Source organism: Hylobates moloch, unplaced genomic scaffold, assembly GCF_009828535.3.
Source record: "Hylobates moloch isolate HMO894 unplaced genomic scaffold, HMol_V3 SCAFFOLD_1, whole genome shotgun sequence".
Classification (NCBI taxonomy): Eukaryota; Metazoa; Chordata; class Mammalia; order Primates; family Hylobatidae; genus Hylobates; species Hylobates moloch.
The window spans coordinates 26,855,241-26,871,502 of record NW_026652276.1 but is presented as its reverse complement, the minus strand read 5'-3'; the positions used below and the strand labels follow the sequence as shown (position 1 = coordinate 26,871,502).

Here is a 16,262-nt window from a genome sequence, read left to right as displayed (position 1 = left end):
GCTGTGCCAACAGCAAGGTGAGCATCTCTACAGACATGAGTGACTCTGTTTGACAGATAGCATAGAGAGTAGAAAGAGGATATGGGAAGTAAGAACAAATTAAATCTTGCTTCAACACTTAGTGAGGCCTGTCACTAAAATCTTTGAAAGTAAATGTCTCCATCTGTAAAACAGTAATAGCTCAAAAACATTTAATGAGTGCCTCAACGTGCAGGCCCTGCTAGGTACTAGGAATTCACTGTGGCCCAAAGCAGATAAGGACACCGCCGTGATGGGGCTGAATATTGCAAGCACGTTTATGCCCTTTGTTATTGCGCCATTGAATCTTGTTAGGCTGTGTGGTGGTTTTAAAATGTATCCACAGAATCTTCGGCACTTTTTCTTTCAAAAGGTGGAGGCTAATTCCCTTAAATATGAGTCAGGCTGAAGCACTTGTTCTCATGAATAGAAGTGGCAGTGTGATGCTCTAAGGTATATAAGGGCAGGACAGAAAAAGGATAGTTTCTGACTATCTTCGATTGCTTGCTCTGGGGAAAGCCAGCCACCCTGTCTCGAGGACACTCAAGTAGCCTCCTCCTCCTCCCCCCAGTGGGGGAGAAACTGAGGCCTCCCACCGTCAGTGCCAACGCACCAGCAATGTGAGCTATCCACCTTGGAAACAGATCTTCCAGCCCTACTACAGTTGTTGGATGACTGACAGCCCAAATCCTGACTGCAAACTCATAAGACACACCGAAGCAAAGCCATGTGGCTAAGTCACTCTTTAATTTCTGATGCCGGCTGGGCACGGTGGCTCACGCCTGTAATCCCAGCACTTTGGGAAGCCAAGGCAGGCAGATCACAAGGTCAAGAAATTGAGACCATCTAGGCCAACATGGTGAAACCCCGTCTCTACTAAAAATACAAAAATTAGCTGGGCATGATGGTGTATGCCTGTAATCCCAGCTACTTGGGAGGCTGTGGCAGGATAATCACTTGAACACAGGAGGCGGAGGTTGCAGTGAGCCAAGATCACGCCACTGCACTCCAGCTTGATGACAGAGTGAGACTTCGTCTCAAAAAAAAAAAAAAAAAATTCTGACCCCTAGAAAATGGAGGATGATAAATGTTTATTGTTGTTGCCACTAAGTTTTGAGGGGCAATTTGTTATAGAGCAACAGATAACTAATACAGCCTGTGATATAAACATCTGGATGGATATAAACAATTATGGTGGAAAACTTAACAAACTTCCTTTAGTTTACCTCCCATGCTGTAAAACACAAAATTAAATAACTCTTCACAGACTTCCAATGTTTCCATTACTACAGGATAAAATCTAGACTCCTAGTCTAGTATTCAAAACCCTACATGATGAAACCCCACTCAAATTGATCTCTCTCTCTCTCTTTTTTTTTTTTTAAGAAACAGGGTCTTACTCTCTTTCCCAGGCCTGGAGTACAGTGGCACAATCATGGCTCACTGCAGCCTCGACCTCCTAGGCTCAAGTGATCTTCTCAACTCAGCCTCCCAAGTAGCTGGCACCACAGGCACATACCACCACATGTGACTAATTTTTTATTTTTATTTTCTTTGTAAAGATCGTGTCTCCCTCTGTTTCCCAGTCTACTCTCAAGCGAAACACTCTACTTTGGCTAGACTAGTCTACCTATCTTTAGCCAGTTAAGCCTGAGAAGTTCTGCCTCCAAGATCTCGATCATGCCCCTTCTGCCTCTTGAAAGCCACCTCCTCTTGTTGCATATTCACTTTTTTTCTTCCAAGCTTAATTTAATCCTGAAGCAATTCTCGATTACCCTAATTCGCAGCCATCTTCTCCTTTTTAAACATCCAGTAGTTTTCATTGCCAATGCTGCCTACTTAATATTTATTTTCCTATTTGCACAATTGTTAAATGTCACTATTAATCAATGAATATTTGAGTTCCCATTATGTGCAAAGTACTGTGCCAAGATCTATATTTAACACTTTTACTTTAATTATATTTAACTTTTTGTTTTTAAAAATATATTATGGCCCGTAATCTATCTTGTGTGTTTCTTCGCTTTGCAATTCGATCGTAAGCAACTTGAGGTCAGAACGCAGTCCTGCTCTTTACAGCCCTAGGCACATCCTTGTAGAATATAAATCTCCAGAAGCATCTTTTTTTACCATCTCCACATAGGGCAGCAATTTCAAAATAATGAAAAGATTTTGACATTTCTCATTCTTTTGATATTTATGAAGCCATAAGTGCAGTGTTATAAAGCTAGAGCGGGAAGTGCTTGTTTGCATGGACCTGGGTTCCCTGGGCATGTAACTCATCAATGAAATCATCTTGGAAAAACACCAGTTCAGGAAATTGTGAACACGTCCTTCTTTAGACACTGCTCCAACAGTACTCTCTGAGAGGAGGTTTGCTCCTCTTTGCAGCTGTCCTAAAAACGTGTCTTAAATATAAGACATGAAGAATAGTGTGAGACTTCTTATATCCTGAGGATTACAGTGAAAGACTGAGTGCTGAAAAGAAGGATAGGACGCTGGCAGCCACTGAAAGCCCGCAAGCTAACTCAGGTGAAAGGCAAGTTCTTCTCTGTGATTATTCAAAGAATTAAATCCATTCTCTGGTTTGTTTTCACAGTGATGAGCTGATCTAAAATTATTTTTAAGTTGAAAAGAAAGGAAAAAGTAGCTCACAAACTTGAAGCAGCATAAGAATCACCTGGCGATTTCTTCAAAATTTAAACTGTCTGGTCCTCAACACCATCCCACTCACCACCACCTCCAACTCCACCTCCACCTCCAGATGCCAACTCAGAAAGCCTAGGGTAATACTCTGCCATCTATCTATTTCAGCAGACATACTTAGATCATTTTGATTGAGGTAGAGTAGCTGGGTACATCTGTTTGTAAATCCCCAGAATAGAGAAAAGACAAAGAAGAAAAATATTGATAATAGCATGTGATTTCTGTATTATTTGCTCCTTAGTTTGCTCCATTTTCACTTCGCAAATTTCTCCTAAATTGTGTAAATCTTATTTTGGACAGTATGAAATTAGAGGGTTATGGCTAACCTTGCATTGAAAACCTTCATAGTATAAAGAGTAATTCTCTATTTTTAAAAGAAATCTGCATTTAAAAAATCTGAAAAGAAAATGGAGGATTGAAGGGGGGGGTGTTTAAAAAGCCTAAGGAAATAGCTAGCTCTGATAGAGAAGTATACAGATTTCTTTTAGCCTCAGTTACTATTTCTCTTGGGCAATCAAGAGATCATGAAAAAGAAGACCAAAGTGGAAGTCTCAACTCCAGAATTCCCAATCCAGCCACCAGCTCCTACTCCTTAAAACCATCTCCCATACAGCTGCAGGAACACCTTCTAAACTATTGTCTAGTCCCAATGGTCCTATTGTATTTGTTTGTATACGTGTGTGTGTGTGCCTATGTATGTGTATTTGTGAGTATTTGGTACATGCATAGAAAAAAGTCCTAGCAAATGTACACTGAAATGTTAACAATGGTTCTTTTTAGAGGTTGAGATTATGCGTGACTTCCATTTTTTACAGTATGCACACTCGTATCTCATTATTTAATTTTTAATAATGAGCATGTATATCTATAGTCAGAAAAATCTATAAACATTTAAAAATAAAACTAATTTAGTAAAATAATTCCAGTGGCTTCTCATCTCATTTAAAATAAAGTCTAGGCCTGACGCAATGGCTCACGCCTGTAATCCCAGCACTTTGGGAGGCCAAGGTGGGTGGATCACTTGAGGTCAGGAGTTCGAAACCAGCCTGGCCAACATGGTGAAACCCTGTTTCTACCAAAAATACAAAAACTAGCCTGGCATGATGGCACGCACCTGTAGTCCCAGCTGTTTGGGAGGCTGAGGCAGGAGAATTGCTTGAACCCAGGAGGCAGAAGTTGCAGTGAGCCGAGATTGCGCCACTGCGCTCCAGTCTGGGCAACAGAGCAAGACTCTGTCTCAAAAAAAAAAAACTCTAATACTTTTGGTTTGGACCAAGCAGCCTTATCTTTCAGTACTCAACAAGCATCTTCCTTTTTCAGGCAAAAGAGATTCCAAATTCCTGGTACATCTAACTCTTTCACATTCTATGTCCTCACTCATGTAAGTTGCTTTCTGTAAGAAATGCAACGACGCTGGTTATCTAACTGACAAACTCCTACTCATTCTTCAAGACTCATGCTAAGTCTTAGCACTGAACTCTACATTGGAGCTAAGGAAAAAGAAAAGTTGGTAACCCTGATCCTGTTTTTACTTTGAATATTGATATTTTGTTCATCATAAGGTTTTGTATTGATTTTGATTTTGTAAAATTCTCTCTTGAACTATTATTGATCTTGATCACTGAGTTTTTTCAAATTCTCTGATTTTGTACTGCACTTGCCTTGGTCCCAGGCAGTTGCTGACTCCAACTTCTTTGCTTGTCTTGGACCTACCTCCACTGTGGAATTTTTCACATTGCAATAGTTTCTGATATACTTATTGCTCTCTTATAGGCTTGATTGCTGTGAGGGCTCATGGCTTTCTTAATTAGTGCTTAATAGATGCAACAGATGCCCTTTAAATATGTGATGATGGCAAGAATAAAGGTGAAACTTTAATAATGTCTCTTAACATTTATTTTTCTTTCTTTTTTTTTTTTTTTGAGACAGAGTTTCACTGTTGTTGCCCAGGCTGGAGTGCAATGGTGTGATCTCAGCTCACTGCAACCTCTGCCTCCTGGGTTCAAGCAATTATCCTGCCTCAGCCTACCAAGTAGCTGGGATTACAGGTGACCACCCCTAGGCCCAGCTAGTTTTTTGTATTTTTAGTAGAGACAGGGTTTCACCATGTTGGCCAGGCTGGTCTCGAACTCCTGACCTCAGGTGATCTACCCAGCTCAGCCTCCCACAAGTGCTGGGATTATAGGCATGAGCCATGGCACCTGGCCCCATGTCTCTTAAAATTTCTGAGCCTCAGTTTCCTCATCTGACAAATAATGACAAGATACTAGATTAGCTTCATGATACTCAAGGACAGATGCTATACTCTATACAAATATAGTATCATAAATAATACAATATAGAAAATAATGTCCAACACTTTTATAGCTCTTACCATATAGCAGGCACTAATCTAAGTATAACAAGTTTTTGTTTAGTTTTGTTTTGTTTTGTTTTTGCTATTTACTTCTCAGATCCAGGTAAATCTGACATTAGCCAGGCATGTTGGTGGATGCCTGTAACCCCAGCTACTCAGGAGGCTGAGACAGGAGAATCACTTGAACCCGGGTGGCAGAGGTTGCAGTGAGCCGAGATCGCGCTACTGCACTCCAGCCTGGGCAACAGAGACAGACTCCATTTCAAAAAAAAAAAAAAGTTATAAAGATGTTATAAATATTCAACCATTCATCTTTACTTATCGGATAGACTTGGACATTAGCACTCCCTATCTGAGAGGAGGCCCTGTCTGACAAAAGGCCTTCTGCTCTTATGAAGGAAAGAGAAAAGGAGTAAAAACCAGAAGACATTTGGTTCCCATGGCCGATTTCACTGAGACAATCACCTTTGGGAAGCTTGCAAGGTAGACCACACAATGTGGGGATGATACAGGATGGAGAGAAAATACCCTTCCTTACTCTTAATTTTTCTACTTGTTAAAATTAAGTTTTGTTGTACTTCAGAGATATTTCCTATTCACTGATGCAATTCTGTATACGGAGCCTAAGAGGGCATTAGCTGACAAATCTTGTCATCGTGTTAGCTGGCATTAGGGCGTGCCCATCCACATTGCATGAGAGTCAGGCCAGGAGCTGTGGGAGATGGACCACTGCCAGCAGGAGGTGTAGTCATCCCTGTGAGTGAGGCAGCCGTGTCCACATCTCCCTCCCCTCTGCATGTTTCAGACAGCTCTGCACAGGACACTGGAGAAAACAGGGTCCCAATTAAATCCCAATTTCAGTTTCTATGGCTTCCACAGAATTTATCTCCATGTTGGTATCTGAAGGGTCAGTAATGTTTCCCAAAAAGTCACTTACTACGATTTGCTGATGGAGGAAGTACAGGATGGGTCTTTGGCCGTGAAATTCAAAAGCTGTTCCAAAATTTTCTGAAACTTCTTAAGCAAGAAGCAGCCTGTTAATGCTCCTACACAAAAATATCTCCTACATATTTGGAACTCTTTCGTATTCGTGATGGAAATTTCCAGGTGGATGTAGCTGGGAAGGAGTGACGGGGCTTTATATTCATTTTCTTTTCCCCATATGGGCATTATAGACATTATTTTGATCCCATAGTCAGATTTACCTGGATCTGAAAAGTAAATAGCAAACCTAAACAAACTAACTCCTTGTCCCTTACCCATCTCAGACTCACATTGAGTTTTTTTTACTATCTATCACTGGGTGAATTTTGTAATCCAGTCACTCATATAAATCTTCCAAACTGTATCAGATTCTGACCTGCTGCATTCTGACTGTGTTCCCTGTTAGGAATCATGCTATACCTTGTAAGTACGGTGGTACGATGTGATTTCTGCTATTAATGTACTACCTATCCAATAAGTGAGTCACGATTGAAGCATCAAACACTTAAAGACCATTATAAGCCAATTCTTCAACAAGAGAGATATAAAGGAAAGTTGATTGGGGTTTGAGTGATCAGACAAGGCTAAATGGGAGCACCCTGGATGTGAGCTTGGCTTTTAACTGGCATGCGGGGAAGATATAAGGACGTGCATCAACGTGGGAGTGAGAATGAGATGTGTGGAGGACATTCAGACACCTCCTGCCTAAGCACAGGCATTCTACTGCAGAACAGAATGAACACAAATTTGGAAGAATCCTGATTATGCAGGTCTTGAAAGTCAGACAAAGAGAAGGTGAAACCTAATGGGTCCAAATAGTATTCTAGGGAGATTATCTGATGATGAAACATGGAAAGAGTTGGAGTTAGGGCTTCCAGACACACACACACACACACACACACACACACACACACACACACACACACTTTCACACAGTCACAAAGCTATGGAAGCAATCCAAGCATGAGACAATGGGATCTTGAACCAAGAGGTGGCAGGAAGGATGGAAGGGCAGCAGTAACTCTGGGACACATTTCACAAATGGATTCTGACTTGCATGCCAGCGGTTATGGGAGGTAAAGGAAGGGAGGAGTCATGGATGATTCAGATGTTTCTAACCTGAAAGACTAACTAGTGTTGCTGGTACTCATGAGAATGCAGAAACTGGATTGGGCAATCCACAGCAAAAGACGAATGATGATGAATTCTGAGCTTCTCAGAACAACAACGAAAAAACCTATGTAAATTTTTAGCCAATCAAGATAGCAAACAAAATTATTTCTTGTGGGTCCTTCAGTTTTCATCATTAGATCACGGGTGTGCTGGAGAGCAAGGTGCAGTCTGGAATCCTGCACTCATGCCCTTGTCCTCACTTCCCTGAAAACATACCACAGGAAAAGTCAGCAGCAAGAGCAAGGCCAGAACACACCTCACTCCTCTGACTTTCACAACCCTCATCAGTGAGATGCCCCAGAGGCTCTTTCAACATTAAGACTGTACAATAGCTCCTTTTAAGAATTCGGGCGCTGGAGTCATAACAACATGCATGGATCCCACAAACCACTTGCTGATCAACAATTTCAATCTTCCTTCTCACATTTTTTTTCCCAGAGCTACTAACAAGTAGAAAAACAACTTGAGTTCATTTTTACAGCAATGCTCAATCTATGATAGTCCTAATAAGTGGTATGAGGAAGAAAAATGAGTTATTGTAATGAACCAGACCTCAGGACTGCCATCGGTGGCACCCATGACCTAGATAAAACCACCTGTCTGCAGGTATCTTGTCCAAAAATCCAGGCTCCAGCACATAATAACCATGTGAACATTGGTAAATTACTTAACACGTTTTTTTGTGTCTCAATTTTCTCATCTTTAAAATAGGGACAATCCTATTACAAGGTCCAAAGAAATGATGTGAGTATTAACTAAGGCATGCAAAGTACTTAGCACAGTGTCTGACACACAACAGTGTTCAATAAATGTTGATCCCTGTTATTACTTGTATGCATCCCTGAAGATAAAGGGTATGCTTTGGAGGCACAAAAAAGAAAAGTCAGGCTGAAAATGTTGGACGTTCTTGCATTTACCAAAGCTGTTGGGTAACATCTGGATGGGTGCTATTTAGTATAACTCTGTGATAATATAAATTTGGATATAATTCAATTCGTGGCTGGCTCCTGCCTTCCATCAGCCCTGATTTTCAAATGCAAGATGGGCTGAATTTCTTATCCGCAGAGGGCCCAGGAGTGTTAGAAAGTGACAGCCTTGAGATAGTTGGGGCTTAATGTAATGTATGGTCATATTTGCACAGTATGATTTCCATTGTACTTTTAGAGGTATTTAGGGAACAATAGAAAAACATTGTTTTTCATTAACTTCACAAAAGTGTGACTCCTTATTTGACATGACTACTTTTTTTGGAGTCTACTTATCTCATTCTGTCAGGGTTTTACTGTACTTGAAAAATAGTTGCACAGCAATTAGGGACTGCTTGTGTGGACATTCATGGGTATATATGTATTAAAGGGAGACAAAATAAGCTTGCTGCACATTACAGCTTGGCTTAGCCTAAGTGTGTCTTGTAGAGATTTGTGCTGCTTTGTTGGCCCTTGTTCCTAAGCAGGGTTTTTTGGCTTTAACATTCGCCTCTTGACAAGCTGCTGCATGTGGAGATTATAAGAGATTGAAACTACTTCAAACTTGGCACCTCAGTTCATTTCTTCCCTGTTTGAATGAGAAGAATTAGGGCCTGCCTGCCAGGCTTAAAAGGTTTTCTTTACCTGGGATTTATTATTTGCAGAGGCTAGTTACCTAAGCCGTTTGTTGCAACACAAAAGGGAGTGAGTGAAGTCAGGTGATGTCAGGAATATGTATGTTATCTGCACCAGCACCAATGGTGTCAGGGATTGCAGCTGGTTCCCGCTCATCAAAAATGCAGACTTCTCCAGATGCCCAACAATCAAAAAGACTAGGAAGGGAATCCTTTATGTCACTAATTATATTTGTTCTAAATGAGTTATCAAGTCCTACAGACCTGCCTGACTCTTCTGGGAGCAGAACGTACCCACAGTATTGCAGAACAGAAGTTGTTGTGGGATCCATGCATGTTGTTATGACTCTAGCGCCCGAATTGTTAAGAGGAGCTATTGTACAGTCTTAATGTTGAAAGAGCCTCTGGGGCATCTCACTGATGAGGGTTGTGAAAGTCAGAGGAGTGAGGTGTGTTCTGGCCTTGCTCTTGCTGCTGACTTTTCCCATGGTATGTTTTCAAGGAAGTGAGGGCAAGGGCATGAGTGCAGGATTCCAGACTGCACTCTGTTCTCTAGCACACCCATGATCTAATGATGAAGACTGAGGGACCCACCATGGCTGAGTTTCATTTAGAGGTGGATTCTAGAGTTTCATCTTCACTTCTCTATTGCCCAACTAGCACTGTAGCCCACAAATAATTTTAACTCTATTAAAGAGGACCTAATTTCTATGATACTTCAGCTACAATGCTTCACGAAGAATTAGTTGGACACAGGTAGCACTGAATACTAATAGGATAACTCTAATACATACATTGGAATGCACCTACTCCCCATATTTCTTGATTTCATACTTGAGACAAAGCAGGGGTGCTTCCAATCCTAGTTTCTAATTTTAGCTCACTTTTACAAACTGTAAATGATGCAATGCGAAAAATTAGTACCGACTACTAGATGTAAGAAATGTGAGTTCATGAGCTTAAAACCAGATTCTGGAGCCAGGCTGCTTAGTTTCATATCCTGACACCACCACTTATTAACAGTACCATCTTGGTCAAGTTACTTAAGTTCTCTGTGCATTAGTTTTCTCAACTGTGAGATGAATAATACAGTCACCACCTTACTAAGTGTCTGGTGCACAGTATGAGAACAAGAAATATTTTTATTATGATGAATTATTGGCCAATTCTAATCTTTCAGCATAAAAGACATGTATGAGAAACAAAGAAAAATAAGAGCAATTTAAAAAACAGGATAAAAGCATCTAAATCCAAATTGTCATCTCAAAGTTATTCCTTCTACGACAAAAGAGGGGGAAAAGGCCAGGCGTGGTGACTCACGCCTGTAATCCCAGCACTTTGGGAGGCCAAGGCGGTGGATCACAAGGTCAGGAGTTCCAGACCAGCCTGGCCAAGATGGTGAAATCCCGTCTCTGCTAAAATTACAAAAATTAGCCGGGCATGGTGGCGGGTTGCCTGTAATCCCAGCTACTCAGGAGGCTGAGGCAGAGAATTGCTTGAACCCGGGAGGCAGATGTGGCAGCAAGCTGAGATTGCACCACTGTACTCTAGCCTGGGTGACAGAGCGAGACTCTGTCTCAAAAAAAAAGGCGGAGGTGGGGGTGGGGGGGGTGGGGGGGGCGGGGAGAAAAAGTAACTGCTTCTCTACCAGTCTTACATTCTCCAAATTACTCTATAGCACCTCTGATTACAAAATTACATTTTATATTCTATTGATTATAGAATGTATTGAAACTTTGGGCATAATTTTTACTTGGCTCTTATTTACCCAAATAGGAGTTTCAGACTTAGAAAAAATTTGTGTGTAAAAGGGTAAGATGCGGTAAATCTCATGCACAAAGAAGCGGTTTTCACCACCTTTCTTTCCTATCCCACATGCTTGAATTTTGGCAAACTGTAATCTCCCTGTGTTGCAGGTTTCTCATTTGTAAAGTGAGAGGGTCACTTCTAGTTGTAATAACAAACCAAAAAACTATTTTTTAGACTGAGTCTGATAAGGTCTAAGACACTAACAAACATACTTTCAGTGTTTGAACCATCCTATAATTTTGTACTGTCCTACCCACAAACAGAAAGATAATCACTTCCTTGGCTAGTTATTATTAGAGTATGATAATAGGTCCATAGTAAAAAGTTACTCATCTCCTCCCAGATACAATGTTTTTTCAGAGCTCTTTAGGTTAGGCCTAAGAGGCACATGTCACATTATTTCTCTAGTATTTTTTTTCTTCCTAATTTAGTAGAATTATAAGAGCTTTCCACAGTTTTCTCCATGAATCGCTAATGCTATCAGGTAACACCAATTAATTTAAGACTGCTCATTCAAAGACCTTATATTTCTCTCTTGGAAGTTTTACAAGAGGAACTTTACGTAACTGAAAAGTCCTTAAAAACAAGAAATTGTTGAAAATAGATGTTGAAAAGAGCTATTAAAATCCTCCCATCACTATTGTTAGAAAATTGATAGTTAGCATATTAAACCAGAATATTTAAGAGTATTTGTCCTACTTATATGGTATTCCTGAAGCCCATGCTACTTAAGATATGTACAAATATATGAATGGGTTATTTCTGAGACCCATGCTACTTAAGATATGAACAAACATATAAACTCCAACAGTATACAGAGTCAATCTGTTATAAATAACTAATATACACATAATACGAAGAGAGCAAAATTATGCTGTTTTTATGAACAATCAAATAAAATCTCATCAATAACTCAAATGACTTGAGAAAAAATCCTTTAGAAATAAGGTACTATTGGCCGGGTGCAGTGGCTCACGCCTGTAATCCCAGCACTTTGGGAGGCCGAGGAGGGTGGATCACAAGGTCAGGAGATCAAGACCATCCTGGCTAAAACGGTGAAACCCCGTCTCTACTAAAAATACAAAAGAAAATTAGCTAGGCATGGTGGCAGGTGCCTGTAGTCCCAGCTACTCAGGAGGCTGAGGCAGGAGAATGGTGTGAACCCGGGAGGCGGAGCTTGCAGTGAGCAGAGATCGTGCCACTGCACTCCAGCCCGGGTGATAGAGTGAGACTACGTCTCAACAAAACAAAACAAAAAAGAAATAAGGTACTATTTAAATGTAAGGAACTATTTATTCTAGCACTAACAGTTTAAATGCTTTCCACTAACCGAGTTGACATTTTCTTTTGAATTAGCCTATTGAGCATGATTCACATAAATTCTGCTATGGTTCTCACCTGATTTCTTAGAACTGGGTGATTCAGAAACACTGTAATTATTTTTAAAAGTCACTAGCTTTTTACTCTCTTTACAAAATAATTCAGCATTGTCTTCTTTTACATAGCAAATTACCATAATTTATGTGAAATACAATCCAATTTATAGAAATTTGATTTACAGGAAGCTTTTTAGGAGATGGCTGCTTTGTGAAGCAAGAAGCATCTGGTTTGACTTTTCCTCCTCTTCTAAGAAAACTGGCTTCGCAGGGAAAAAATAAAAACAAAAACAGCATTCATCAAGCCACTGGGGTTAAAACCCTCATACCCCTCAGTTCTGAGGACTTTTCTTAGTCCTTTCTACTTTTTCATTCTGGATCCAAAAGAAAATAACGGAGTGTCGGGCATTCTGCCCATTTTACAACTTGACAATTACTAAATGTAACTGAAAGAGCGCTAATTAGAGAACAATCTTCTCTTGAACTAAATGTGTTGACACACTTACACCATTCAAATATCCGCCCTAAAGAGAGAGAAGAGATTTGTATACTACTCTGGATTTTCATTTGTTCAGTTGATCAAACACAAGACTATGGTTTCCATTACAAAAGTAAAGAATGATATAGCATGAGATTGCTGCTTGTTTGTGCTGTGTATATCATGGCAAGATTCATGAAATGAATAACAAATGGGTCAAAATTTTATAAAGGCCAAAATATCTTCTGGCTTCTACAAGCTTCATATTTTTCTAGATAAATATTATAAACTCAACTTTCTGACTAACTTGAAAATCTAGGGTAAAAAACCCACAAATTGTTCATATTAATCCTTCCAAGTGAAAACACTATACAAAAAAATTTTTTTGAAATGAAACACTAAAGTGGTACCAAAATAAATTTTAACTAGAATCCAAAAATTAGGGAAATAAACAAATGTCATTTACTTACAAGTTGGTTTTGCAGTTGGAGGAAATTTGGTCCGAGTAATAGCCAAAATTATGAAAATAATGACCGGCCATAAGATCAAGACAAGTGTCCAAAGCTGCAAAATAATGGTAGAAAAAATCATTAGTTTTATTGTTGAACCAAAGATTTTTAAAACCTGACTACAAAAAGTGTGTCATACTATCATATTTCAACACAAGCTGAATATTTGACCAACTGTAGATATTATTAATAAAAAATGAATGAGAGATTTTTTTAATATGTAAAAGACCTGTAAATGCACAGAAGAATGATTTTTCCAGGCTTAAAACCATGAAATAACCTTCTGAAGACTTATTTTGGGTCACTTCTCATGACTGCCCCAATCATGATTATATTAAAATTAACCCTGATTGGTTACTTCATTCCTTAAAAATCCTTTAGAGTTTCCCACTTCCCTATTGGATAAGACACAATGTTCTAAACAGGCCATACAAAACCCAAAATAATTTCAACCTATGCCTATTTTAGCCCTTTCAATGTCAGCATTCTATGCTCAGTCATAAAGGCTGGTGTGTGAAGTGGGTCATGACCCATAAATATTGTTGAATAAATGAACCTAAGAATGAACCAAAAAAGAAATAATTGAGTCAATGACTGAAGAAGTAAAAAGGAACTTCAAGTACCATGCAGTCCCATGTACTACTTAATGTCTTGTGTGTCTGCTTCTATCATAGAACTTACACTGTTATAGTCAATGATTTTTTTTTTTTTTGCCTAGTTCCCAAATCAACTGGATGTTCATTTATGGTAGGGGCAGTGTCTTATTGATACCTAAATTTCCACCACTCGATGAAAAATAGATGCTCAAAAACACATACTACATTGAAATTTCTTTTTTTTCTTTTTTTTTTTTTTTTTTTTTTTTTTTTGAGACAGAGTCTTGCTCTGTCACCCAGGCTGGAGTGCAGCGGCGCGATCTTGGCTTGCTGCAACCTCTGCCTCCCAGGTTCAAACAATCCTCTGCCTCAGTCTCCCAAGTAGCTAGGATTACAGGCACCCGCCACCACGCCTGGCTAATTTTTGTATTTTTAGTAGGGATGAGGTTTCACCATCTTGGCTAGGCTGGTCTTGAACTCCTGACCTTGTGATCCACCTACCTCAGCCTCCCAAAGTGCTGGGATTACAGGCGTGTGAGCCACTATGCCCCGCCTGAAATTTCCATTGGAGAATTTCACTTTAAGTACTTTAGGAGCTGCTTTTCCTCCCCATGTAGAAGTGATTCAGTTTGAAAAACACTAACTCCATAATATTTTATAGACCTATATAATTGGCTCCAGAACCATGAAAAACATATTCACAAGAACATTAACTGTGATATGCAAATAGTTATGGTGCTAAAACCAAACCACAGGGACAAATTTTGCCTATACTTAATAAAATGAAACTTGGAACTGTATAGTTTTGTGATCAGACTTATCTTTTCTTTCCCACTTTTCAGAGACAATTTGCTTCAGCCAAATCTCAAACTATCTACCTGGAGCTCTTCAATTCACTAAAGCAATCCAAACCCCATGAATTACTGATCCTTAAATAACTCCTAATCTACATTTGCTACTAAAATCTCCATTTTGTGTCCAAGAGTGGTGCTCTCCTCGCTGGTAGGCCTGTCACCAACTTCTTAGACTTTGGGTATAACGATAAGTTTTCAAAAATAGAAGTTCACGAAGTTCACTGTAGATCCAAGGAATCCTGAGGCACTTGGTATGAACATAGCTTGAAAAGCACCCATACAGACTGCACAACTTAATCTAAAACAGCACTTCTCAAACACTAGTGTGGACTTCCTGATCAATTCGGGATCTTGTAAACATACAGATTATGGTTCAGTAGATCTGAGGTGGGGGCTGAGATTCTGCATTTCTAAGAAGCTCCCAGGTAAGTGATGCTGATGCAGCTGGTCCATGGACTGCACTTTGAGGAGAGTGGATCTAGATGTATGCCACCCTACCTATCTTCCAGGAGTGTTTACAAAGTCCTGGAATATTTTTGTTGGAAAATTTCTTTGGGATCACCTAATGAATAGAATTCAGGGCATTTGTAAATTTGAATGGGAGAAAAAGAGATTATATTTTTTTCTCTAGCTTGTTATTAACATTTAGTATTTCCATTAATGACGAATGTAGGCAATGAACCACAATGTTCTTAGAAGTACCTGTGACTTTGTCACTAATAGAAATTATGGATATTTTAAAATCACATTAGAGTTGTTGCACATACTTTAAGTGCTGTTTATACTAATTACTACTTAAAATTAGTTATGAATTCACCACTAGACCTTTTATTTAATACTATAATAAAGAGACACACATATTACCATATCATAGATTTGCTTTTTTTTTCTTTGAGATGGAGTCTTGCTCTGTCGCCAGGCTGGAGTGCAGTGGTGCAACCTCGGCTCACTGCAACCTCCACCTCCTAGGTTCAAGCAATTCTCCTGCCTCAGCCTCCAGAGTAGCTGGGACTACAGGCACATGCCAGCACGCCCAGCTAATTTTTGTATTTTTAGTAGAGACGGGGTTTCACCATGTAGGCCAGGATGGTCTTGATCTCTTTACCTCGTGATCTGCCCGCCTTGGCCTCCCAAAGTGCTGGAATTACAGGCGTTAGTCACAGCACCCGGCCAAATTTGCTTTTTTAATACTTTGATAACTGAATTTCAATATAATTGGTATTATTGATAATCCTTTTTATTTTATTTTACATGATGAATTTTAAAACATTATTCTTAAAGGAGCTGTAGGTTTGACCAAACTGCCAAAGCCATCCTGAGGTCCTGTGATCTGATCCAACTCTTTTTCTCTGGGTGCAGAAAGTTAGCATAACTTGTCCAAAGTCATATATCCAATTGTGAGGCAGAGCAGGGGACAAGGATCTGAATCCCAAGATACATAGGAGGCCAGGATTGTTTTTTTATAATTATCATGCTGTCCTGAGCAGCAAATAAGAAAGCATTACAGAAAGTGTATTGCAAAAATATGAGTGCTACAGAAATGTAAGATGTGTTATTATTCTAGCCTCATCTCTGATTTATTTCAAAATTGAAGCTTGTTCTTTAAAGATCCTGGATACAGGTATCATCTTTATTTTATGTTTCTCATTTGAAATGTAGACTAGGCCGGGCACGGTGGCTCACGCTTGTAATCCCAGCACTTTGGGAGGCCAAGGCGGGCGGATCACGAGGTCAGGAGATCGAGACCATGGTGAAACCCCGTCTCTATTAAAAATACAAAAAAATTAGCCAGGCGTGGTGGTG

General features: G+C 39.7%; 1 protein-coding gene across 1 annotated transcript in view; it reads right to left on the bottom strand.

Annotated features, from left to right (window-relative positions):
* The window catches only part of ABCA12 (ATP binding cassette subfamily A member 12), a 208,734-nt gene that overhangs the window by 167,964 nt on the left and 24,508 nt on the right, over positions 1-16,262 (bottom strand). The window contains exon 2 of the mRNA XM_032754625.1: positions 12,971-13,064. Coding sequence (XP_032610516.1) covers positions 12,971-13,064 — 94 coding nt within the window. The remainder of the gene's footprint in view (positions 1-12,970; positions 13,065-16,262) is intronic.